Source organism: Pteropus vampyrus, unplaced genomic scaffold, assembly GCF_000151845.1.
Source record: "Pteropus vampyrus isolate Shadow unplaced genomic scaffold, Pvam_2.0 Scaffold33, whole genome shotgun sequence".
In the NCBI taxonomy this organism is placed as follows: domain Eukaryota; kingdom Metazoa; phylum Chordata; class Mammalia; order Chiroptera; family Pteropodidae; genus Pteropus; species Pteropus vampyrus.
Window position 1 is genome coordinate 10421602 of NW_011888814.1, and position 26856 is coordinate 10448457.

General features: G+C 33.8%; 1 protein-coding gene across 1 annotated transcript in view; it reads left to right on the plus strand.

Annotated features, from left to right (window-relative positions):
• Positions 1 to 26856, plus strand: part of MKLN1 (muskelin 1) — a 156766-nt gene that overhangs the window by 80449 nt on the left and 49461 nt on the right. The window contains 3 exon segments of the mRNA XM_011357241.2: positions 6766 to 6878; positions 19552 to 19764; positions 25931 to 26152. Coding sequence (XP_011355543.1) covers positions 6766 to 6878; positions 19552 to 19764; positions 25931 to 26152 — 548 coding nt within the window.

A 26856-nucleotide genomic window follows, 5' to 3' on the forward strand; every position in this document is an offset into this window, starting at 1 on the left:
TTTTTTTCTGTCTGCCTTTGTGGAACTTACTAGGAAGAGTTATCACCATATTTTTAAAGGGTTAAACTTGTCTATTTTTGAAATCATGGTAAATATTGCCAAACTAGGTATTCAAGTAAAAATTCAAATAAAATTACTTACTCCACATAAGTATTCAGTGTTGCAAAGTAAAACTGTTTCCCACCTCTCCCCTACTCTTGGTTTTTCCCAGATTATTTGTTGCTATTCTGAGATGTGTAAGGAAGAGAATAATAGACAATAAAGTCAGAGATGTAGTGAGGGGGACAGATTGTGTTGAGTCTTTTAGGCCTTTGTTCGGAATGAGATGGGATGACACTGTTGGATATTGAGAAATGCCGTGAACTGTCTTTCATTTTAACAGGACAGACTGGGTGAAGGGAAGATGCAGACAGACCTTTTGGGAAGCAGTCACTTACCAGAGAAGTGTTGATAGCATTAGCTTATACTAGAGTGGGTACAGTAATGATGAGAATTAGTCAAATTTTGGATATATTTTGAAGATGTTGTATAGAGCAACAGAGTTTGCTAAAGGATTGGATTTGAAGTGTTAAGAGAAGGGAGTGAAGGATGACTCAAGGTTTTGACCTGAGTGATTAGAAAAATAGTGTAGTCATTCTCTTAGATGGGTAAAACGAGAAGATCAAATATGGGGGATTGTTCAGCAACTCCATTTTAGATGGGTTAGGTGTGAGATGCCAGTTAGACATCCAAGTAGATATGTCAAGTAAGTAGTTGGATATATTAATTTGGGATTGAGGAGACAGATCCAGGCAGAGTCATTATTTCCCTTCCTGTATTTACGTAGCACTTTGTTCATATTATTATTTTTCCTGAGATGATTTCCATATTGTTTGAGAGTTGCTTATATAGGTGTTATGTATCCCAATCCTATCTGTTCAGCTTCCCTCTCTCCAACCCCCAGCCTAGTGGTCTTATTGAGGGGGGAAGGACAAAAATCTTGCTTTATTTATTTTCATGGCAGCGGAGCTGGTATGGAGCAGATGTGCACTAAATATTTGTTGAATTGAATCAAAATTTTAAAATCCATTTTCCTTTAAGTGGAAAGAAAAATATTTACTTGGAAACTGCACTCTAATATTGCTGTAACCCTTGATGAGTGGAGCGTGTTATGATGTCATTTATTGTAATATGCTAGTATTTTTCTGAGGTGAATTTATGTTGTTGGTTATATTCTAATATATTTAAACTTTTTGATGACTCTGCTTGTTTTATTCTATTATATAGTCTGTGCTTTTCTAAAACTGTAGTTATGATTGATTACCTTGGGATCTAGGTGGGAAAATTAAGTGTTACATAGAGCTTTGCATTCTTTAGGGTAACACTTGGTGCTTTTTAAGTTTAGTTTGGGTACAAGAGCAGAATCTGGGATATCCTTGGAATTTTTCTCTAGAAATCCTTCTATTTCTATTATAAAACCATTAATAGCATGATTTTTTACCAAGATGCTTTAATATACTTCAAGTATTGATTTTATCATGAATGTACCAGAGCTCTCTGAATCAGGTTGATCTTAATCACCTTCGAAGAGATTGTGTTTAAAGTCTTTGAAAATCCAGTCTTACTGATATGACACCAAATGTCGTGGTTGCGGGTTGACTTTGTGAGAAAGCTGTGTGTGTGTTAGACATACCTGGCTTTGAATCCTCCCGACTTTACCACTGATTTTTTGTTTGATCTTGAATAGTTATAATAAAAATGAGAATAATAAATTAAGTTGTGAGAGTTAAAAGAAATAATGTATTTTATATATAAAATATATTATTTGTATATGTGTTTTTGTACGCAACATATGATATATACTAATTAATTCTGCTGAGAGAATTTTATATCAGTTTGGAGACCTTTCTTTTGTTTTTGTGTTTTTGACAGAATCTCACAGTGGAAATATTTTTAAACAATTTAAAAATTTTTGGAAAATCAGTTGAAAAGCAGGAAAATATTAACTCATTTCATTTCTATGGCACCTCTGTGCTTAACTCTAAATTGGGTTTCAACTCCGGGTAAAATAAGGTGACTAGAAGAGAGAAAGGCTCTTCTATTTTGTTTCAGTGTGGAAATCTGTTCAGATGAAAATTTAAATGTCCATTGTACCAAACAGTTCTTTGTTATGTAACTCTCATTGAGTTTTGAGAACCTACAGTACCAGTCTTTTTTCCTCTCAATCAGAGTAGGTAGTAAGACTCAGTCAAAATCCCAATATTTGGTATCTACAAAAGAAGTTTGAGGGGGTGTTACTTGCCACTTGGAAGATTCCTTCTATGGAAATCTGAACCTTCGCCTATTCTGTACTAAGTCTATGAAAAGTACTTTTTTTCTTCTTCTTAATTTTTTTTTACATAGGGTGCCATGTCATGGGTTTTCCTTATATTCCTTAAAGAAGCCTTTGAAGGAAGTAGGTAAACATGGGTTTTGGTTAATTACACATATATTCATATGGCTATATTTCTGTAGCTACATATGACATGAATCCTTTTCTTTCATACAGTTAGCCTAAAGGAATTCTGAAAATAGCCTTAGTTAAGATTATAAAGTATATCGTCATAGGCATAAAATATAAGCTTTAGCAGGGAAAGTGACTAATGTTGAATTGACTGAAAAGATCAGTCTCTTGATAGTTTTACAATCATAGCTTGTGTAAGAATATAGCTCTATATAAAAAAGGGAGACCGATGAATCCAGTTGATAATCTGCTGGGTCGTAGAGCTCAGGGGATGGTTCAAGAAGGTAAGGTACCTAGGTAGGGTCTCTTTCCCCTTCTCATGTATTCCTCTCTTCAGAAATTGTTAGTTTAATTCTTCCTGACTGCATTTCCAGAAGGCTTAAACTCTTAAACTAAATGCCCTGACAGTGTTTCATTTTTAGCTTGAATATAAATTTGTGTTTAAAACTTTTTTTTTTTCATTTCATTTGTTTTTCTCTCGGTGTCTATATTAAACTAAAAATTAAGCTAACCTCCTTCACTAGCCCGTTAACCCTTTTCTTACCTCTTCCTTTTGACATGTGAATTTGTATGCATTCTATACTGTTTCAAAGTGGAAAAATAGATTTAATTATAAAAATAGTGTGCCATCTTGTGGAGGATTATGCAATCAGCATAGTCTGATTTACTCCTGAGAATCAAGAGTAGAAGGATGGATATTGCAGTTGGGCTCATAAAATAAAAAGCTTGCTTCTTTGTGCAAAATGGTATAAAGACACTGATATGTTAACATTTCTACCTTATTTTCAGTTCATATAAGCTTAGTACTACTTGTACTAAGTAGTTATAGGGTTTATTTTGCACTGGTACCAAAAAGACTTCTACCAGAGAATATGGTTGAATTTTAGTTTTTGTGGCCTGAGTAATGAAAGATTGATTGATTGAATGATAAATGATTCATTTATAGTCTCCTGAATGAAATTGGTTTGACATTTTAAATATAGGCTATCATTAGTCAGTTTAATTCCTTCTCTTCTCTTTCAGTGGCTCCTCCTTTTCATTCAGTCCTGTATGTTGCAAGTTGAGATCTGACCGTGTCATGTCCCTGCGTAAGATCTATAGCTACTCCATTGTCTGTGGAGTCAAGTTCAAAGCCTTTATATTGTCATTTAACCCCTTCCATGATATGGCCACTACTTGTCTTTTTAACTTCATCTCCACCTATTAACCTTTTGTGTTCTTAAAACAGTACATTTATTCATCACACAGTTTTCCCCACTTTGTATGCATTTTTTAATTTAATTCTCACAGTACCTTTATGAGATAGGTACTGTGTGCCATTTTAGAGATGAAGAAACCAGTGATTAAGGAACTTGGTGGTCACACAGCTGTGATGGGAGAGCTACAGTTCTGTCTGAAATCTACCTGACTTTAGAGTCCATGTCTTTTTAAACACTTTCTGTGTGTTTTTCTGTCTCTATACCTTTATTATACATTTTACTCTGCTTGAAATGACCTCTTCTCTGTCCCCCATTCTGCTAACAGAGCCACCTTTTGCTGCATAGGTCAGTTACCACTGTCACCGTGAAACCTTTTCTGAGTCCCCTCAACCAGGTATACCCTCTTCCCTCTTTTGAACCCTCATGGTGCTTTTTACCTTTCTTACAGCACTCAGTCTGCTCTGGATTATGGTGATTTTATGTGCTTGTTTTATATTCTTAACTAGATTGTAAGCTCCTTGAGGATAGGGACTGTGTCTTCTTTTTATTCTCTTAAGTGCATTGCCAGTTCAAATTAGTACTCAAAAAATATTGACTGGACATTCCTCTAAGTGCTGAGAGAAATGGATAGCCTCTATAGCCTGTGCTCCTTTAAGAAAAAAATAGAGAGGGCTGCTGCTTGAGGATTGTACTGCCCTAGAGACGGACTCGAATTGTTATATAACCTATAAGTGTGAGAATGGATATCAGTAAACCAAACTACTACCTGTCGCAAACAATAATGTTATTTTTTTTCTACCTTCTTAACTTCTCACTACAGCTCTCTTCAGTTATTTATATAATGTTTCAAAGTTTTTGATATCCTTTATGCATTAAATAATACTTTTGCTGGTGTTTGTTTCTAGATATTTCATCTCTGAATGTTTCAACTTAAATGATTTAATTAAAATTTTGTTATGCATTTCATTTAGGTATGTCAAAAGGTCCTGTTTCTGTCTGATTTATTCAATTTTACTATTAAACTTCAACTGGGACCACAAAGTATTCATGGACAAGAATGACATCTTGGATTAATTCCATTGGGATGCTTGCTCTGTGCCAGATTTTATTTTGCTCAGCTATCAATGAGGCTGTTGTGGAAATGTGGGTTTTTCTTTGCTGTGAGAATTTATGCGTACAAAGAGACCTGCTTTTCAGAAAGAACATTGAGAACCCAGAGCCCAAGAGGAAGGGTTATTAAAGTTAATGAACCAGGGTAACCTTATCCAGAGGGTGCCCAGAAATACTGTAAAACAAAAGGTCAACTGCTATTGCTATTTTAGTTATATACCCCCTCCTTCTCCAGGCTTCAGAATTTAACAGAGTTAATTGCCCCTACAGTGAGGACTTGACAGATAATTTTTAAGCCAGATGAAAATTCTTTTAATTTTTTTTTCTGTAAAATTCTAAGTATCTGGGCATTACTCTGTGCTATTTGGGAAACAGAATGTTACTTAACTAATGATAATGGATTGTTTTATAGTTCTGAGATGTGACGGTTTTTAATAGTTTAAATAATTGTCATTATTTCACATTAGTACAGAGCCAGATGTGTTCTAGGTACTGAGAGACATGGAATCAGACACAGTAATACTGTTTTTATTGTATCTGGGGATTTAGTATCTACAAGTTACTTTTTATTTTTGTGCATGTTTTAAAGGACATGTTGTTTATGCTTGACAGCTTTCGGAATGTTTTTATGTAACTTCTGTCTGAAGAGCTTCACCACAGCCCTGAGAGTTTTGTAAATGAAAAAAGTAAGACTCAGTGAGGTTTAGTGACCTGTACTGATTACCCCGTTAGCACTAGAACTTAGTCCTGTTCCAGTGGTCTGCTCTTACCCAGAAGCATTGTTTCGATTTCCCAGGGTTCTTGGGGCATAGAATAGGATGTTTCACTTAAGAGAATTCATTAGAGTTTGAAATTATATGAAAATATGACACAAATCTCTTAGAAGATAGCACAACTCTATGAATGGCAAGAATTTTCTTAAATGGTGTTACAGTATTTCCAGGTGCACTTTGAATTGTAACCCTTCACGGTGGGACATGATTTAGATGACAGTCTCCACATATTATAGGCCTAGGTCATGTCAGTTAGAGAGTAGGTGGCTTTACAGTTTACTTGTAATGTCTTATGTAACTTTTAAAATATAATTGGTGGGCTTGTGTAACCAGTAGACATAAGACATTTACAAAGGGGGGAAATATTTCAAGAAAGGAAAGGTACTATTATTATATAAAGAAGGATGGGATGATGCACAGTGTTGTGTGTAAAGATTTTCACTATTCACTGAGCAAGAATTCGTTTTGTCACAGGGATAGAGTCCATGGATATAACAGATTTAAAAGAAACCAGATTCTCAAAATACCTAGAATGACTTAAAGGTTGATTTCTATGGAGTTAAATCTACCACAATATATTTGGAAAAAATTCCCCCAGTTTCCATGGGAATATCAAGGCCATATGTATCACTTTATTCTTAAAATATCTAATTTAACTTCCAGCTACTTTTAATCATTGTTTTTGGTATTGCAACCAAGAGAAAACAGTTTTAATGTGAACTTTTTTTTTTGAAATAGCTAGATGTCTTAATGTCATATTTTACATTATATAGTCTTCTGAGATTATTTTTTTCAGTCTGAAGCTGCATTATTAAGAAAGTGGTAAATGTAAACTTTTCCTGGTCTAACACAGAAACTCCTAAACTGGCTGCACATTAGATTCACCTTGGATTCTTTAAAAGTACAGACCCTTTTTACCTACTGAAGACCTATGGAATCAGAATCTTAGGGAATGCCTCCTCGTTATCTGTATTTTTATAAAGGTCTTAAAATAATGGTTCCACAGCAGCCTTTCCATATATTCATGTTTAAGAAATACTAGCCTAGTATATATTTTGGAATGTTACCAGTTTAAAATTTTGATTTTTAAGTTTATTTAGATGTACCTTCTTAAATGATAATAGAAACAACTGATAGGTCTGGGTGCTTATATCTTGTCCTTAAGTTTATCTTTTTACACATATTTTTCTAATTTTCATAGAGACCGTTTATTTGTTTGGTGGATGGGATGGAACACAAGATCTTGCTGACTTCTGGGCGTACAGTGTGAAAGAGAACCAGTGGACATGTATCTCTAGAGACACTGAGAAAGAGGCAAGTTCTCAGACTTTTCATCCATCTGTATTAAAACAGAGATGTGGGTGTATACTTTTCTAGATGATTTGTATTCTTTTCTAATGTCTGTCAGCAGTGGTAGCAGAAGAATTTGTGAACAAGTTTGTTTTAAGTACTCGTGTTTTCCAGCTTCTCTACTTTCAATTACTGGTACACGAACCAAACTATCTTACAGAGCTAAATAGAATGGGAATCTAAGATCAATCATTTTACTACTTTTGCCTGGAAATGTAACTGTGTAACTATCTTTTTTTCTCATGGCCCTGTCAAATCTACTCTTATGTCAAGCATTCATCTTATTTTGATTTCCTCTGGAAAATTTTGCTTTGAATGTCCTCACTCTCACTGTTTTGGTCCCTCACTTTTTGATTGTAGTTATCAGTTTTACAAATGACATTTATTTTAAACTAAAATTGTATGTATGTATTCATGTGTGTGTCTTTCTGTTGAGACAGATATTCATAAAGCATTTCCATAGTGAATAAGGTGGTCGGATTTATGGCTTTGAATTAAATAAGTACATAATTATACACTGGTATAAAGCAAATATTGATTTAGTTTTTGTCCAGATCTTTATAGAATTTTTTATTGTATCCTCCATGTAAGCTATTTCAGATTTCGAGGTGAAAAATAAACAGAACAGTAGGAGCTGCAAATGAAAAGTAGGAGAAAAACCTAATTCAAAAACCACTAATTTTAATCTAGGAATGCCATTTCAGAAAGATCTAGGGCTATGTCTTTAATCTCAGGAAAATAGAGTCTTGCTTACTCTTCTGTTCCAGTGATTAATCATTTAGGTAGTGCTTATCTTTCCAAAGTTATCTTAAAATTCTGATTTGTTTATTATCTCTGTAAAAGTATGTAAAAATGGCTTGTCTTTCAGTATTAAAGTAACGTTTTCTGAAATGATTATTTCTATCTTCAACAAAAATAAAGACATCTAAGAAATACCTAGCATTTCTCTTAAACTGTATTAAATCTAGATAGATTGCATCTGTAATTATTCTTGCAGTAAGTCTAGGATTCATCCTGAAATCCTCCCTCTTATTCAGAGTGTATCTAATTAGTGCCTAAGTTCCAACAGTTCTAGCACCCAATATTGCATTTCAGATGTCTTTTCCTCTTTTTTGGCATTAATTCCAACTTCATGGTTTCTTTCTTAAACATTTTTGCCTCTATTGTTGATCTCTAGATCTATTTTCCATTCATTGGTATAGTCTTTAAAAAACATGTCTGGCCATGTGATACCTGCTCAAACTCTATGCTTAGCTTCAGTCTATTTCTGTTATCTCTTATATTGTATCTATTACATTACAATCACCCACAGAACTTCAGTGACATATTTGGTTTTGGCTGGGTTCACTCATGTGTCAGGAGTCAGCTGGCTGTCACCTAGTTCAGAACTACTTGGTTCTGTTCTACATAGTAGCTCACCTTCCTGTTTGCTAGCTGGGGCTTGTTGTCATTTCAGGGGTGGGGCTGCAAGGGGAATGAAGTGGACATGAGCACGTCATCAAATTTGTTGTCTTATTGGCCACAGGAGGTCATATGACCAGGTCCAGAGTCATTGTTGGTGAGAGGCCCTATCAGAGGGCACAGAAACAGGGAAGTATGGATAATAACAATAATCAGAATGATAAAGCGATTTATCTTCCTCAGTTGCTTCTGCTTAGAATAAGAACTTCAAATTTCTAGTCATGATTTGGTCCCTATTTACCATTCTAGCCTCATCTCCTGATTTTATGTACCAGCCATACTTATAGTTGCTGGGATTATTCAACTTTCTCATCTATGTCCTTTAGCAATAGTTTTTTTCCTGTTTCGAATTAACAGAGGGTCCAGTCTTTACCGAGTACATGCCTGCTTATTCTCTTAAACTCAGTTCGAACTTCATTTCCTCTGTGAATTCCTTCTTGACTTCACATAGAATTAGAAGCTTCCTTTGATATGCCCATTTAACCCCTTATATTCCTTGAATGGATTACTGTAATGATTGGTTTACATTCCTATTTTTCCTACCTAGACTTTGAATTCCTTAAGGCATAAATCATATGCTTACTTTTTAGTGATAGGTGAGATAAGTTAAATCAAAAATTAATGCAGGGAAAAGTAAGGAGATGATAAATACAAAATTCAGGAGAGTGGCTGCTTTGGTGGGGGAAGGGGTTGGTTTACACGGGACCTCAAATGTAGTATTAATGTTCTACTTTTGAAGGTGGGCATGGGTATTATTTTTTATACCATTTATATATATGTTATAAGTAATATTTAGAATGCAATAAATTATATAAAACTAATATTGGAAAAATACAGAGATTATTTTGATGAGAATACTTTGTTTCTGTTATTTGGAAGTCAATAGGGTAAGTAGTGATCCAGTGCTGGAGTTTAGATTTATAATAATTTATTATTACTTTCTTCATATAGACACCTAAAAACCTTTTGTTGATCTGTCCCTTACTTGAATGGTAATATATGACTCTGCATAAATGTTTATTCCAAAATTGAACAGTTAATATTTCATTTAATTTTATTTTCTATATTAGTGAGTACAAGTTATTGTTTGATGGTACCCCAAGGCATGTTTTAAGAGTATGATATACAATTAAAAAGCAAAATTAATTAAATTCACTTAAGTGTGTATCTAATAACACATTTAGGAGATTGAAAGATAATGGAACAGCTCAGCTCTTAAGAATAACGATTTTAAATGTTCAAGTAGATATGCAAGTAAGTTTTTATAGGTTCAAAAACTGTATTTTTCTTTAGTTTACAGTTTTATAAATCTCTTTAATGTTTAACTTCGTAGAAGACAGCTAGATTGTGACATGTTGTTTTGTGTGAAATATATGAAGAAAATTGGACCTCACATGGATATGTTTTTGGAAAGGAAAGTAGTATTTCAATAGCATTTTTTGATAATGGTGTATGTTCTTTTTTGATCTCATCTCCCAAATTGACAAGTGGTTATTTTGTAAAGGTAATTGCATTACAGACCAGGAAACCGTATCAGCTAACGTTTTATATTCTGTTACTTTAAAATATATTGATCTGTCTTGCTCTCTGAATGGATATTTTACTCACCCATGGTGTTTTACCCAAGTGTTTTTGGTCATTTGAAAAATATTGGTTCCCTGAGTTATGAGCATTGTCCAGATGTTGACATTTTATTGTACAATATCCAAAAACCCCACATTTGTTAATATCCCTATTAATGTCATTAGAAAAGCATTTTAAGTTTTGGGAAAGTATCAAGATCACAGTGGCAGGTAGACATTTTCTAAAATTCTAATTTTTTGCTTAATTTAAAAACATGCATTTTATCATTAGCAACAAATTTTGTCAGTTTTTCTTCAAAATGACATACTTCATTTTCAGAAAATGTCTGCCATATTCATAATGTTTGAATAACCATACTTAGATTGTTAATTTTCTTTCAAGTAAATATAGTGTTCTATGAAGAAAGCAGGTAGGTCAGCTTGCAACTCAATTGCGTAGGTGCTTTTTTTTTTGAGATAACCATCATACATCAACTACCATTGTTTCATAGTTTTCTAAATCTCTTTAATGTTTGGCTTAATAGAAGGCAGCTGGATTCATATCTGCTTCTGTATTCAGTATGTTGCTATTTCAAAAATCATACAGCTGCTGGAAAATTTTGTGTACACTCATAAGAGAATAAGAGCAAAAAGACAAATTTTTATCTTAGTATCGTTATGAAAATAACTGACTTTGTGGAGTCCCTGAAGTGTCTTGGAGACCCCAGACTGCACTGAGAATAGCTACTTTAATTTAATCCACAGTCCCTATTCAGATATAGACAATTATCCCAATAATTCCTCAGTAATGTTCTCTATAAGTGTCCCAACATCGGCCCCAATCCCCATCTCTGACCCAGGACTCAGAACATGACCATGCATTGCATTTCAATGTTATGTTTCTTTAGTCTCCTTTAGTCTGGAATAGTTCCTTAACATTTCGTTGTATTTCTTGATCTTGACATTTTTGAAGAATACAGAGCAGTTATTTTGTAGAATATCCCTCAGTTGGGTTTCTCTGACATTTCCTTAGGATTGAATTTAAGTGTTTTTAGCAGGAATACCATGTGGATGACATTTGGTCCTCCTCAGTATATTATCACACCCAGAGGTATATTTCATCAGTTTGTCTGATGTTAGTTTTTATGATCCCTTGGTCAAAGAGCGTGCCCACCAGATTTTTTCACTCTGATAAGTAATTTGTGGAAAGACATTTTAAGATTATGAAAATATCCTGTTACTCATCCAACTTTTACCCTTTTAGTATCCATTGATGAAACCGTTGAAGCTTTCTCAAAGTGGTTGTACCATTTTTTATGGTACAGAAATGTTTGAGAGTTCTGGTTGCTCCCTGTGTTTTTTATTGAAGTGCTTTGGCACCTTTGTCAAAAATCAATTGATCATATAAGTGTATGTCTCTTTGGACACTGTATTCTCCTCCATTATCTTTTGGTCTGTTCATATACCAATATGACACTTCTTGAGGTCAGATAATATAAGACCTCTTTATTCTTTTTTGTTTTATTTTATTTTTTTAAAGTTTATTGGGGTAACATTGATTAATACAATTATATAATTTTCAGGTATACATTATAATTTCACATCTATATATTCTATTGTGTGATTACAACCCAGAGTCCAGTTTCCTTCAGCTACCATATATGTGATCCCCTTTACCAGCTTCACCCTCCCCCAGTCCCCCTGTATTTCATCCCCTTTACCCTGTCTGCCTCTTCCCTCCTCCCCCACCCCCTACGCTCTGATAACCACTAGTCCATTGTCCATGTCCCTGAGTGTTTGTCCTGTTCATTTGTTGCTTTTAGGTTTATATCTCACATATAAGCGATATCATGTGATTTTCAACTTTTTCAGTCTGGCTTATTCCGCTTAGCATGATTATCTCGAGGTCCATCCGGGTTGTCGCAAATGGCAGTATTTCATCTCTTCTTATGGCTGAGTAATATTCCATTGTATATATGTACCACAGCATCTTGAGCCAGTCATCTATCGTAGGACACTTCGGTTGTTTCTATGTCCTGGCCACTGTGAATAGTGCTGCTGTGAACATTGGTGTGCAAATATCTTTTTGGATATGAGTTTTCAAGTCTTCGGAGTAGATACCCAGTAGAGGGATTGCTGGATCATGTGGTAGATCAATTCTTAATTTTTTGAAGAACCTCCATACTGTTTTCCATAGTGGCTATACCAATTTGCAGTCCCCACCAGCAGTGTATGAGGTTCCTTTTTCTCCACATCCTCTCCAACACTTGTTATTGCTTTTCCTGTTGATTATAGCTATTCTAATAGGTGTGAGATGGTATCTCATTGTGGTTTTGATTTGCATTTTCCTAATAACTAGTGATGTTGAGCATCTTTTCATATATTTGTTGGCATTTGTATGTCCTCTAGGGAGAAGTGTCTGTTCAGGTCCTCTGCCCAATTTTTGATTGGATCGTTTGTTTTTTGTTGTTATTGAGTTGTATGAGTTCTTCGTGTATTTTAGATATTAGGCCCTTATCGGGGGTGTTGCTTGCAAATATATTTTCCCATTTGGATGCTTGTCTTTTTACCTTGTTGACAATTTCTTTTGCTGAGCAGAAACTTTTTAGTTTGATGTAGTCTCATTCATTTATTTTTGCTTTTACTTCCCTTGCCTTTGAGGTCAAATTCATAAAATCCTCGTTAAGTCCAAGGTCCTTGAGTTTAGTTGCTATGTTTTCTTCTACACATTTTATTGATTCTGGTCTTATATTCGGGTCCTTAATCCATTTTGAGTTAATTTTGATGTGTGGTGATAGACAATAGTCTAGTTTCATTCTTTTGCAGGCGGCCTTCCAATTTTCCCAGCACCATTTATTGAGGCTTTCCTTTCTCCACCGTATGTTTTTAGCTTTTTTGTCAAAAATTATTTGCCCATATAAATATGAGTTTACTTCTGGACTCTCGATTCAGTTCCACTGGTCCATGTGTCTGTTTTGCTGTCAATACCAAGCCGTTTTGCTGTCAATACCAAGTCGCTTTATAGTGTAAGTTGCAGTCAGGGAGAGTGATGCCTTCAGCCTCATTCTTTTTTTTCAGAATGCTTTTGGCAATTCGGGGTCTTTGGTGCTTCCATAGAAATCTGATGATTTTTTGTTCTGTTTCTCTAAAAAATGCCGAAAGGATTTTGATAGAGGTTGCATTAAATCTGTATAATGCTTTAGGTAATATGATCATTTTAACTGTGTTGATACTTCCAATCCAAGAACACTGAATATCTTTCCATTTCTTTGCATTTTCTTTGATTTCTTTTAATAGGGTCTTGTAGTTTTCATTATATAGGCCCTTCACATGTTTCGTTAAATTTATTCCTAGGTATTATATTCTTTTTGTTGCAATTGCAAAAGGAATTATTTTTTCCACTTCTTTTTCTGACACTTCATTATTAGAGTATAGGAACGCTATGGATTTTTGAACATTAATTTTGTATTCAGAGACTGTATTTGCTTATTGTTTCTAGTAGTGTTCTTGTGGAGTCTTTAGGGTTTTCTATATAGAGAATCATGTCATCTGCAAATAATGACAGTTTGACTTCTTCATTTTCTATTTGGATGCCTTTTGTATCTTTCTCTTGTATGATTGCACTTGCTACGACCTCCAATGTTATATTGAATAACAGTGGCTATAGTGGATGGCCTTGCCTTGTTCCTGATCTTAGAGAGAAGGTTTTTAGTTTTTCACCATTATGTATAATGTTGGTTGAGGGTTTGTCATAGACACCCTTTATTATGTTAAGATGCTTTCCTTCTATACTGATTTTGTTAAGTGTTTTAATCATAATTGGATGCTGTATCTTGTTGAAGGCTTTTTCTGCATCTATTGATATGATGATATGATTCTTATTTTTTAATTTGTTTATGTGGTATATCACATTAATCAATTTGCATATGTTGAACCATCCTTCTGCCCCTAGGATGAAGCCCACTTGATTATGGTGTATAATCTTCTTAATATATTGCTGCATTCGGTTCACTAGTATCTTATTTAGGCTTTTTGCATCTGTGTTTATGAGAGATATTGGTCTGCAGTTTTCTTTTTTTGTGTTATCTTTACCAGGTTTTGGTATCAGAGTAACATTGGCCTCATAAAATAAATTGAGAAGTATTGTCTCCTCTTTGATTTTTTGGAAGAGTTTGAGGAGAATAGGTATTACATTTTCTTTGAATGTTTGGTAGAATTCACTGGTGAAGCCATCAGGTCCTGGACATTTACTTTTTGGTAGTTTTTGATGATTGTTTCAATTTCCATACTGCTGATTGGTCTATTTAGATTTTCCAGATCTTCTTGATTCAGTCTAGGAAGATTGTATTTTTCTAAGTACTGGTCCACTTCTTCTAGGTTATTAAATTTGTCATTATATACTTTTTCATAGTATTCTTGCATGATCCTTTGTATTTCTGCAATGTCAGTTGTATTTTCCACTCTTTCATCCCTGATTTTGTTTATTTGTGTCCTTTCTATTTTTTCTTTAGTGAGTTTAGCCAGGAGTTTGTCAATTTTATTAACCTCAAAGAACCAGCTCCTTGTTGTATTTATTTCTTCTGTCGTTTTTTTGTTTTGAATTTCTTTTATTTCTGCTCTAATTTTGATGATTTCTTTCCTTCTGCTGACTTTAGGCCTCATTTTTTCTTCCTTTTCTAGTTTTTTAAGATGAAGCGTTAGATTGTTTATTTGGGCTCGTTCCTGTTTTTGGAGATAGGCCTGTAATGATATGAACTTTCCTCTTACAACCGCTTTTGCCCTGTCCCAAAAGTTTTGAGATGTTGTACTATCATTATTATTTGTTTCTGTGTATCTCTTGATCTCTCTTTTTATTTCTTCCCTGACCCAGTTATTCGTCAGTAGCATGTTGTTTAATCTCCATGTATTTGTAGTTATTCCTGATTTCTTTCGCAGTTGCTCTCTAGTTTTAAAGCATTATGATCAGAAAATATGGTTGGTATGATTTCAACCCTCTTATGTTTGTTGAGGCTATTTCTGTGTCCCAGTATGTGGTCAATTCTTGAGAATGTTTCATGTGCTTTAGAGAAGAATGTATAAACAACTGTTTTGGGATGGAAGGCTTTGTAAATGTTGATTATGTCCAGTTGGTCTGTTGTGTCATTTAAGGATGTTATTTCCTTATTGATTTTCTGTTTGGATGATCTGTCCATATCCGACAGTGGGGTATTTAGGTCCCCTACTACTATAGTGTTTTGGTCTGTTTCTCCCTTTAGTTCTGTTAGTAATTGCTTTACATATTTTGAGGCTCCCTGATTGGGAGCATAGATATTAGTAATTGTTATGTCTTCTTGGTACATGATTCCCTTTATCATTATGAAGTGTCCCTCAGTATCTTTCTTTACCTTTTTATTTTGAAGTCTGTTTCGTTCGATATTATTATTGCTACTCCTGCTTTTCTCTGAATGCCATTTGCTTGAAATATCATTTTCCACCCTTTCACTTTGAGTCTGTATTTGTCTTTGGAGCTGAGATCTGTCTCCTGGAGGCAGCATATGGTTGGGTTTTGTTTTTTGATTCATTCTGCAACTCTGTGCCTTTTTATTGGTGAATTCATTCCATTTACATTTAGGGTGACTATTGAAATATGAGGTCTTGTTATAGCCATTTTATCTTTTGCTTTGTGGTAGCTTGGTGTTTCCATTGCTTCCTTGTCCTTATGTTTCTGTTTTCTTTATTTTGATTGGCTTTTGTGGGTTTTGCCTCTGGTTCTTCTTCTTTTATGTTATATACTTCAGTTGTGAATCTTTGGTGTGTGGTTATCATTACGAATATGAAAAGGATAGTTACATATATACAATCGTTCATTTTCTTCTGCCTGTGCCTTATCTCCATTCCCCTTTATTATATAAAGTTCTCTTTAGCCTATTGCAAAGAAGGTACTTTTCTTTTGGTTTCCAGTAGATGGCATCTAAGCCTCTTGGATCCCTGCTTTGTATAAAGCCTAAATATCTTTTTTATTTTCTTGTAGATTTTAATCACACTTGCTACTCTCAGTTTCAACCCCTGTCAGTGTTAGCAACAGTTTCGGTAGTGTTTGCTCAGATTCCCCTGGGGCTCTGTGGTTATCATTCTCGTAGAATATGGGGAGCGGGGCCCTCTGGGTTGGGAGTTGGAGGCTGTGGCTCAGCCTCGGTTTTGCAACCGCAGCCAATAAAAACTGTTGTTTCTCTGCAGCCCCATCCTACTTCTCTGCATTCTGCCCTGATGACTGGGTCCTGCTGCCGGCTGCTAGAAGTTCCGGCACTTCCAGGCAGGCTGATCAGGGAAGTCACTACATCTTCACATCTCCCGCTTCCTCCTGCAGGGAGCTCTAGCGGCTGAGAGAGGCAACTTCTTTATTTCTCCCAGTCCACCGCCCAGCACCCGGGGTTCTGACCTGTGGTAGCTCTTATGCGCAGATCCCATGCTCAGATGTGCTGGTGTGCAGTTTGGGTGTTTTTTGTTGAGTTTTAGATGTTCAGCATATTGTTGTTTCAAGGGGAGAGATCCATGGACATAGTTAAATCTCCATTTACTTCAGTCTTCTTTAATATCTCAGCACTGTTGAAATTTCAAGGTTAGAGGTTGGCTATTTTTATTAAATGAATTCCAGCATTTTTTGTTTTTTTTGGTTTTTTTTTTTTTTGCTATTTTAAATAGAACTTAATTTTTTAAAGTTTCCATTTGTTTGCTGTTAGTATAGAGAAGTAAATGGTTTTTCATTAATATTGGCTTTGTATGTTTCTTTTCTAAATCTGCTTATTATTTCTAATAGTTTCTTTGTTGATTTCTTAGGATTTTTCAACAGTCATGTCATCTATGAATAGGGACAGTTTTATTTCTTTTTACTCTTTTTCTATCATAACTTTCTATTTTATTTTTTAAATTAATGCCTAATTGCACTGACTTGGACTTCCAGTACAGTGTTAAATAAAAGAAGTGGGAATAGACATCCTTATCTTGTTACAGATCCTACAGGAAAGCATTCAATAGTTCACCATTAAGCGAAAAATTAGATTTAGGATTTTTATACATTATTTATCAGATTTAGGAAGTTTCTAGTCCTAGTAGCTGTGACTTTTCATGAATATGTTGGATTTTATTAAATTCTTTTTATATATATTGATAATATCATGTTTTTTACCTTTAATTCTGTTAATGTGGTGAATTAGCCTGATCGATTTTCAAATGTAAATCAACTTTGCATTTCTGAGATACACTCCTTTTAATCATGAAATATCCTTTTTATATATTGCTGCATTCAATTTGTTAATATTTTGTTAAACATTGGTTTTCGTATCTCAGTGCTTGAGGTATACTAGCTGCCTGTTTATTATTTCTCCTCCTCCTCCTTTGTGATAATTGTTGCTTGGTTTCAGTGTTATGTTGTCCTCATAAAATAAATTAGGAATGGACTAGAATATAGATTACAAATAGAGAAGGTATTTCCCTTTGTTTTTGAAAAATTTTATGTAAAATTGGTATTATTTCTTCCTTAAGTGTTTGATAAAATTTGCTAGTGCTTATAAGTAGGAATGGCATTCTCTGTGGGAAGATTTTAAATTATGAGTTCAATTTTTTAGTAGATATAATGACTTCATATTTTCTCTTTCATCCTGTGTCAATTTTGACAAGGTAAATTTTTTTCAAGGAATATGCCTATTTTATCTATATTGTCAGATTTTTCTTGTTTTTCATAATAGTCCCTTAATTCTTTTCAACTTCTAGTGAGCCTCTAGTAATATTTCTGCTTTCATTTATGACATTGGCAATTTGTATTTTCATTTTTAAAAAATTAGTCTTGCTAATATTTATAATTTTATTAATCTTTCCAAAAACCAACTTTGTTAATTTTGTCTGTTTTCTATTCTATTCCTATTTGTTATTTTCTTTTAACTTAGAGAATAATTGTTCAACATTTTAATAGCACTGGTGCTAATTAAGCTGAAGTAAGAAGTTCTGTTACTCTCCTATTCAATTTCAAATTTCACACTCTAGGAAATATATCATCAATTTATTATATATTCATCTTTGTTTTTGAGATTATTTAATTATGGAAGAAATTGTAAATAATATTTTCACCTTATTTACTAAAGATTGACAAAAATCTTTAAAAATAAGTTTTAAAATAGTAACTGGTATGAATACTAAAATGCGGATTTAAATTAATATCTGATTTAATAACACTAATGTCAGACTGTTCTTCATACCTAATGCCTTATTCCTTCATTTAATCTAAATAATAATGCTAGATTACTCTTCCCATAATACTGCTTTTTAAATCTTATGTCCTGCTCTAAAAACATATAATAGTTTTTTATTGTTTGCAAGATTATATCCTGTCTCCTCTCTTGGTCACTCCTCTCTTGGTCACAAACAGACTTCCTGTTTCTACCTTATACTTCAACTCTCTTATTTCTGCAGTAAGAATTCTTCATCTCAGTCATAACCACACACATTGTATGAAGTATATTTTTGCTTTTCTTTCTCTTATCTTCTGGAAAAAGCAATCTGGAATAATGGAAAGAACAGTTTTTGCCCAGGTTACATTTAGATTATCTAGGTGTAGACTAGCGGGGCTTAGATTCTCTACCTTATGTCATAGTTTTGTGACTATCGACAAATTGTTTAGATTCTGTGAAGAAGTGATAATATTTCTTTTATTGAGTTGTTATATTTATTAAATGAAATATATACACCCAGATAATAATAATATACATAATTTAGAAGCTATTTAATAAATAATAGTTCTGTTTCCTTTTTCCCCTTTCAACAAATTCAGCCCTGCCTAATTGAAGTTTTTTTTTCCATGAACTCAATTTTGGTTTACACTATAATATTGTTTTATCTTTTATTCAGTTCTGAGATACAGATGATCTCAACTAATTAATTTTTGTTGCTAATATACTGTTCTTCATATTGTTCTCTAGTTGTGTTATTTATTCAGTCAGAAGAGTCAGTTTTACATAATATAAAGAGAGGATGAAGAATTTAAAGACTTGGATTCTCCGTCTGCGTCTGTCAGTAGCCATACTAGCTTTCAGGAGGATACCTTTTGTCTTTTGGCTTAGAGTTCCTCATCTTTAAAAGGAGATAATTAATCTAGAAATTATATTAAAGTTCCTTCCAGTTCTGAAATTCAGTGATTCTAAATATTCTTGGAGTGCCTGTTTTGCGCTAGATTCTGATGAGAAGTTCTGATGAAAAATATTTTAAAAGACCAATGTGTCCTTAAGTAGATTGACATATACTAGAGAATTAAACTCCGTACATAAATGATTAAAATACAATGGAGTATATAATAGAAGCCATATAAGTGTTATAAACAGAGTGCCATGCAGTACAGCATAGTTCATCTCATCTTTCCTGGTAGATTTTAAGCATTTCTAAGGTAAGATTTGTATCTCCTACTGCTTCTTTTACTTTTTTTTAAAAGATATTTAAGCCTAGTGTTGGACTTATATTAGTTGACTTGCTGTGAGTTTCTGAGCAAACCTTATAATGAAAGTCAACAAAAAGGGACATTTAATTTTATTTTCTTTGAACCTAGGTTCAAATTCTTTGAATTTTTTCTTTTCTTTTTTTCTCCACAGAATGGTCCTAGTGCCAGATCATGTCATAAAATGTGTATTGACATTCAACGAAGGCAAATCTACACATTGGGGCGTTATTTGGATTCCTCTGTGAGGAACAGCAAATCTCTGAAAAGTGACTTCTACCGTTATGACATTGACACAAATACGTGGATGTTACTCAGTGAAGATACTGCTGCTGATGGAGGGCCGAAATTGGTGTTTGATCATCAGGTTTGGTGCACAGATCAATATATGATAGAATTAATTAGTGCTTAGTAACTCTTACTCTTAGGGTTTATTTCACATGTTATGCTGAGTTGTCTGTTAGTGATTTCCATTACAAAGACCTATGACAGATAATAAAAATAACTATTTTTTCAGGAGGTATAAAGTTACTCTTAAAATTTTTTTTCTCTTTTTTAGTTCAGGATAAAATACTAAGATCTCAGAACACAATTGTGGATTTATAAAAACTATAGATAGAGTAGAAAGAGCAGTACATATTAGGAAAAATAAATTTAGTTTTATAAATATCCATAAATTATAACAATAACAATGTGCCCTTTTAAAACTTTTTTTTTTTTTCGATATTCCTGGTAGAAATTTAAAATTACTTTATAATGAGTTCAAGAATTTAAATCTAGGGCTTTTCTTCCAATTCAAGTGTAACATATTTACTTTTGTACGTAGTCAGAAACTCGTTATAAAACAGGAATTTGTCATAAACTAGATGAAGTTTAAACTCAACATCAGTAAAAATCGTATAATGATGAGGTACACAAGAAAACTATAATACAGATGGTGATATTGTAAGCCATTTTAATATTAATATGCATATAGTTCTCATCACCATCCCCATCAGTGTCATTACCATTGAATTTGCATTGAATACTTATTCCATATCAGTTCAGTATAGTTCAGTACCTCAAACAAAATAGTAAAGTAACTTTGAATCCTATAAATAGATTCAACCCAGGTCCAAAGTGTTTTTGGAGTATGGGGGAGAAAAAGACTTTTAAAAATCTGTAACGTTATATTAATGAACATAGAATTATCTTGTACTTTAAAAATGGAAGGTGGTGCTAGAATTATGATAGAATCTAGCTTAGGCCTATTTTATCTCCTATCTTATATACAAGTTAAAACCCAAGTCTTTATTTATTGTTCCTTTACAGATTTTTGTTAATTCTTTGCTTTGAAATTATCCTACTGCTATATTTATATTAACAAGAGGTTATTATTAGGAGAATGGTAAGTAAAAGAGGAGTGGGTTATGTACCTATCAAGTAAGTAGTGGGTAGAAAATCAAAAACATTAGTCTTCAAAGTACTCCCAGATTGAATTTGGAACGTCTGCTGGCTCTATGTAACTGAACTCTGCAAAGCTTTGTACTTCCCTGCTGACATCCTCAGTGTTTTCATGTGGAAAATAAGTACTCAAAAAAAAAAGTTTGGCTTGTTCTGATCTTTTAAAAACAGAACATCAGCAGATAACATTGTGAGGGAAACAATTTATTTTCTTGCTTTTGACTGGTTACAAATTTTTTCACAAAAGATACTTATGTCTTTATTTTTATAAGTTGAAAAAAGAGTGGCTTAGGGGTAGTCTGAGTATAACACGTATATTGTCCTTGTATATAGCCTTTGTTTCTCCAGACTTTTATAAAATGATTGTTGCTTGGAAGCTAAGTTCTATTAAATAATGTTTGGTTTTCAACTGATTAGATGTTATAGCAGAACAGCAGGGGTGGAAAAAAACAGATTTTTCAGTGCTAATTCAGCTAACAACTAGGTCTGTGACCTTGAACAATTACACAATCTGTATAAGCCTTCATTTTCTCTTCTATTTCATGCAAATAAAGTTATATATTGGAACTTAACTCCAAAAATTACTTGGGGTTGTTCATGACACTTTAAGATTTGACACTTAATGTTCAGAGTTGAGAAGAACGTGAGACAGAGGCATTAAGATATGTTTAAAAGAGAAAGAGGCATTAAGATATGTTTAAAAGTTATATTGTCATTTTTAATTTAACATATTAAAACTTTTTTAATTCAGAGGCTTTTGTGTTTCTTAAGAACATAGTGGCAGGTTAGTTCCGAAGCTTTCCATGTTGTTGCTTTGTGTGATTTTCAGGAATAATGAGAACCAAACAAAAAAGATTTTAAAAACACACATGCAGATCACATATTCAGCAAAACCAGGAGCCAAAGAAAACTCCTAATTTCTTGTAAGTTTAGCCAAAAACAGCTGAAATATCCAGAACCTGTATTAAAGCCCACAACAGTATAATGGGGGAGAACTAGGAATGCAGAGGGCGCCTCTAGCAGAGGTACATCTTAATGGGAAGTATCGTGAGCAGGGCAGAAAGTTGAACCCAGGGCAGCCATTGGGGGAGTCAGTAACATATCATGTGGAAAGGACCCAGAAAGGCCCAGAGGTGGTAGGTGTCAGAAAGCACCATCTTCTAAAAGTACAGGAAACACCATGACAAGTAAGGACCATTGGCTCCTTTTGCAATGGCTGGTGAAGGATTTGGGGGAGCTCAGGGCTTGAGATAGAAGCTCCCTAAACCAGATGAGGGTTCATGGAGTTAGAGAAGACGTGGCTTTACAGAAACACCATATTTTGAAGAAGCTATTTAATTCAGTAGCAACAGAGGAGGGAGTCCTTGAGCAAGAAAATTACCCTTTCATAGAAACCCTCTGTTATCTGGTACAGGGAAATTCAACTTATTTAAATGTGAAAACCTAAAAAGCAATAAACACCAAATCTTTAGAGGAGAAATTGTCTGGTACAGGGAAATTCAACTTATTTAAATGTAAAAACCTAAAAAGCAATAAACACCAAATCTTTAGAGGGGTACTCTAAAGAAAAACAGTAAAAAGAAAAAGAACAGCAAAAAATCTTCACACAACAGCAAATGTAAATTATATTTCAGTATCTGAACATGAATTAAATAATGAAGCTTGAAACTGAAGAAAACTATAAAGCATAAATTCAAGAATGCTGATGAGATGAACAAATAATAGGAGCAGGTGAAACTGGACCTGGTAAAACTCAGGAAAGAAAGTGAAGAAAAACATAGTAATACTTTTAAAAATGAAGACTAATCTACAAGGAACATAATGAAGAATAGGAAGGATCATATAGGATAGAAATAGGATATGATATAGGATAGAAGAGCAGATAATAATGGAATAAGGATAGAAAAAGGATTAGCCAGAAAATTATGAAGAAGACAGGTAAAAGTAAGCCAATATACATATAACTAGAGGCATTAAAGACAGAAAACAGAACAATGGAACAGAACAAATATTTATAAATAAAATTTAAGACAACTTTCCTAAAGAAAGAAGACTATTCTACATATCAAAAGGACATGCTGTATTCAGGGAAAATTGACCAAGGCATTCAACTCTAAGACATGTGTTAGTAACACTGAATTTCAAAGATAAAGAAGCCATTATTCAGGGCAAATAGGCAAAATGATCAGGTCACCTAAAAGAGAAATAAAATGAGACTGGTAACAGATTTCTCTATAGCTAAATTCAGTGCCAGGAAAACAATAGAGCAACACCTGGAAGGTATTCAGGAAAAGACAGTGTGAGTCAAGGATTTCATATCTAGCCAAACTGTCCTTCAAGTTCGAACACTTTTTGAAGACATTACTAGAAAATGGAATACAAGCTAGCCAAGAAATGGCAGGAGAAACTTTAGTCAACGGATTGGAGATCTCAGCTCATTGACATTCTCCCTAGGTCAGTGTGGATCATTGGCAGGCTGAACATTTACTGTCCTCCTGCCCTGCATCCTGTGAAATGACAAGAGAATACATTAGTAACAGTGTTGAAAAACAAGAAAGAATGTGCTTGGAGAACTTAGAAATTTGGAGGAGGGGCAAAAATTCCTTTAAGGTAGAAAGCGGATAAGATCCGATCCAACCAGAAGAAACTGGAGTGTGTAAGATTGCAGCAGCTTGATTCTCAGAGTTTATTTAGTTAGGGCAAACATTAGATGATCAGTTGGAGACTGAACATCAGGGCCTTCTTCAGTTTGACTGAGTAGCACATAATTGTGAACTCATGTTGAATGTGGACATTGGAGCTAGAAAGATAGAGCAATACTCCCAGGGGCACTGGAGGAATCCCCAGTGGAACCCCCCACAACATCACATCTCATTTCTCCCCACCCAATTCCTTGAAGCAGGCTACTGTATATGCAACAGGCAGATGACGAGGGATTCTCAGATACAATAAGGACTAGAACAACAACAAAAAATCCAAATATTTGAAGATAGTTCATACCATGAATCAGGAGTGCTGAACTCAACAAATTAAGAATTAACAAAGAAAAGCAGTATTCTAAACTGAAGAGACCTTTAAGATAAGTGATATTTTTAGAGCAATTCAGGAGGCTATTGCATCCATGAGAAAGACAGATCTAGAAAAATTATAAATTGATTCAAAATAAAAACCTCAGTAAATTAACTAAAAAGCAGAACAGCCACAGTCACCTCTAAATGGTTACTAAATTAATGAGCTGAAATTATGAGAGATAAGTCAAACAGAGCAAAAGTCATGAAGTTTCATTACTGCCTACTAGGAGTTCTAGAAGAGAATGCAGGCCAAAACATAATCGCAAGGCAAAATGAAGAAAACTTCTAGAGCCGAAGACAGTTGTCAGAATGAAGTGCAGATCAGGATGAATGAAAAAGAATATCCCTATCTAGATACTCTTAATGACTTTTCAGAACTCAGGATTAAAAGAAAATCCTAAAAGCCACAGAGAAAAAACTGGTTACTTTTTTAGGCAAACAAATGAGACTAAGTACATCAAAATTAAATATCTCCACAAGGAAAGAGAAACTCCCTTTGTAGCCATATGAAGTAGAACCATAGGGGCTCGATAACTGTAGGAAACCTGGTAACAGAGATTGGCCAAAATTAGTATGAGTCTGTGAAAATATAAATTGGCTCACATCATGTAGATCCCTCAGGATTTTCAGCATGATCCCCAGGTATTTGGAGAGATTTGAGCCTTAAGTATTTAGGACAGGGTAATGTGACTCAGCTTCAGTGAAGTCCTAGACAGTGATATATATAGTAGGTGAATGAGGCCATAGTGAGTTGTCTTCAGCAATATATGGATTGCTTTTAATGATAGAATCATTTAAGATTAAAAAGTAGGAGCACTTTCTTTGGAGTACCAGGAACATGAAAACTTTGACATTTCAGTTTTGCAACCTTATTCACAAAGATTTCACCCTTGAGAAATAGATTTTCATCTTAATTTATGGAAGTGTGCCGGAAACCTGGGAAATGGCCAGTGAGTGGATCTTTTTAGTGCTATGTAAAGATTAGGAGATGCTAGAATCTTTTCTTTTTAATATTAATTTAAAAGTCTTTGCAATTATTAAAATAGCTTTTTATTAAAAACAGTCCAAAATAAATAGCAGAAGTAATTTGATGGGAGAAGAGAAGTTAACATACAATGGCTAGTATTTGTGCTTTAGCAAAATAATAGATGTTTTATGTACACAATTTATTCTTTAAATGTAATTGTCACTTGTGTTCAACATCTAATTCCCAACTTGGACATACATATTCTTTGAAATAGAATTTAATTCTTATTGTCTAGTGAGAAATAGCTGTTTTCCCAGAGATATTTTTATGAAAAGCTATAATCTCCTTGAGTTAAATGAATCAAAGAATAAAGATTGGCTTTTGAACATGGGTTGTATAACATACCTCAGAGAAAATTAAATTTATGGTATTGTGTTAAAAGAAGGCAAGAGTCATCACAACGTAGATATCAGTCTGAAGACTGATTGCTATAAATGTCTGTTGTTTGTGTTACTGTATTTTGTAACATAATTTGAAGAGTTTTATAAAATAAATGCCGTGAAATGTATTTAGCTGCTTCACATATGTGAATCACTTATTCACATATCTGCTCATTAAATGGTAGCAAGATTAATTGGATGCTTACCTAGAATAGAAAGGAGTTTTTATAAGGATGAAAAGGAGGGTGTGATCACTATTTACTGAGAGTATGATCTGTATTTACTGTTAGGTTTATAAATCAGTACCTCATGCATTCTTGGTTGATTTGGTAAAAATCATGCAGTTTCAAGAAAACATAAAGCCCTTTAACCCAACATATTTTACTCCTACTGAGAAAAATGGAAACATGAAAAAGTATTTAGAAATTCATCCTGAATCTGCCAGGTGGTGAGCAGTATTGCAATAAGTACATATGATAATCAGGGGTGGTCTTTATGTTATTAGATGAAGTTTAGTTTTTTTGAGAATCTAAATCTGCACACATTGGTTCGTTTTAGCACATACGACAGGAACAATCTAAAACGGTTCAATCTGTTGCCTTGTTCTGATAGATGTGTATGGACTCAGAAAAACATATGATCTACACCTTTGGTGGTAGAATTTTGACATGTAATGGCAGCGTAGACGACAGCAGAGCCAGTGAACCACAATTCAGTGGGTTGTTTGCTTTCAACTGTCAATGTCAAACCTGGAAACTTCTTCGAGAGGACTCCTGTAATGCTGGGCCTGAGGACATCCAGTCTCGGATAGGACACTGCATGCTATTTCACTCAGTAAGAATATTCTGTATATTGTATTATCTTATTTTGTCATGTGTATCTCAATAGGAAAAGAAGTGGTAAAATCTGATTCATTAGTAGGAGATCCAAACTTTGCATTAGAAATAAATGGTTAGTGTTAGCAATGATAGACAAAAATAAAACTTTTAATAGTGAACTCATTCCTATCAATTTAGTAATTCCCAAGTAGTTATCACCTGAAAGTAATCTAGGCACTCTTATGACTAACTTCACTGCTTATATAGATATTGCAGCCTTTTCTCTTTCTTATACCTTTCTAGTTATTGATTTCTTTTAGTAACTAGAAGATCAATTTTTTATGTTCTTATTTTCCCCACTCTTCATTAAGCGTGAATAATTAAGAATTGACTTTATAGAATTAGAATTAAAATTGATCAGTAAAATCAACATACAGACTTTCTTTAACCTTTTCACGTGTTATAGTGAAAACTTGGCCTTCTTTCTGTGAACATAATTTTTAAAATATATTGTGGAATATTTTAAAAAGACCAAGTGAAGAGAAGAGCATGATAAATTTCTATGTACTCGTTTATCAGGTGCAGGAGTTATCAGTCTTCCTTTCTTCACTTTTCATGTATCTACTCTACTTATATTTCATTAATTTTTCTGATGTTTCTTTGATTTTTAAGTTTATTCTTAAATTGTATTGTGCTGGGATATTTTAAAGCAAATCTAGA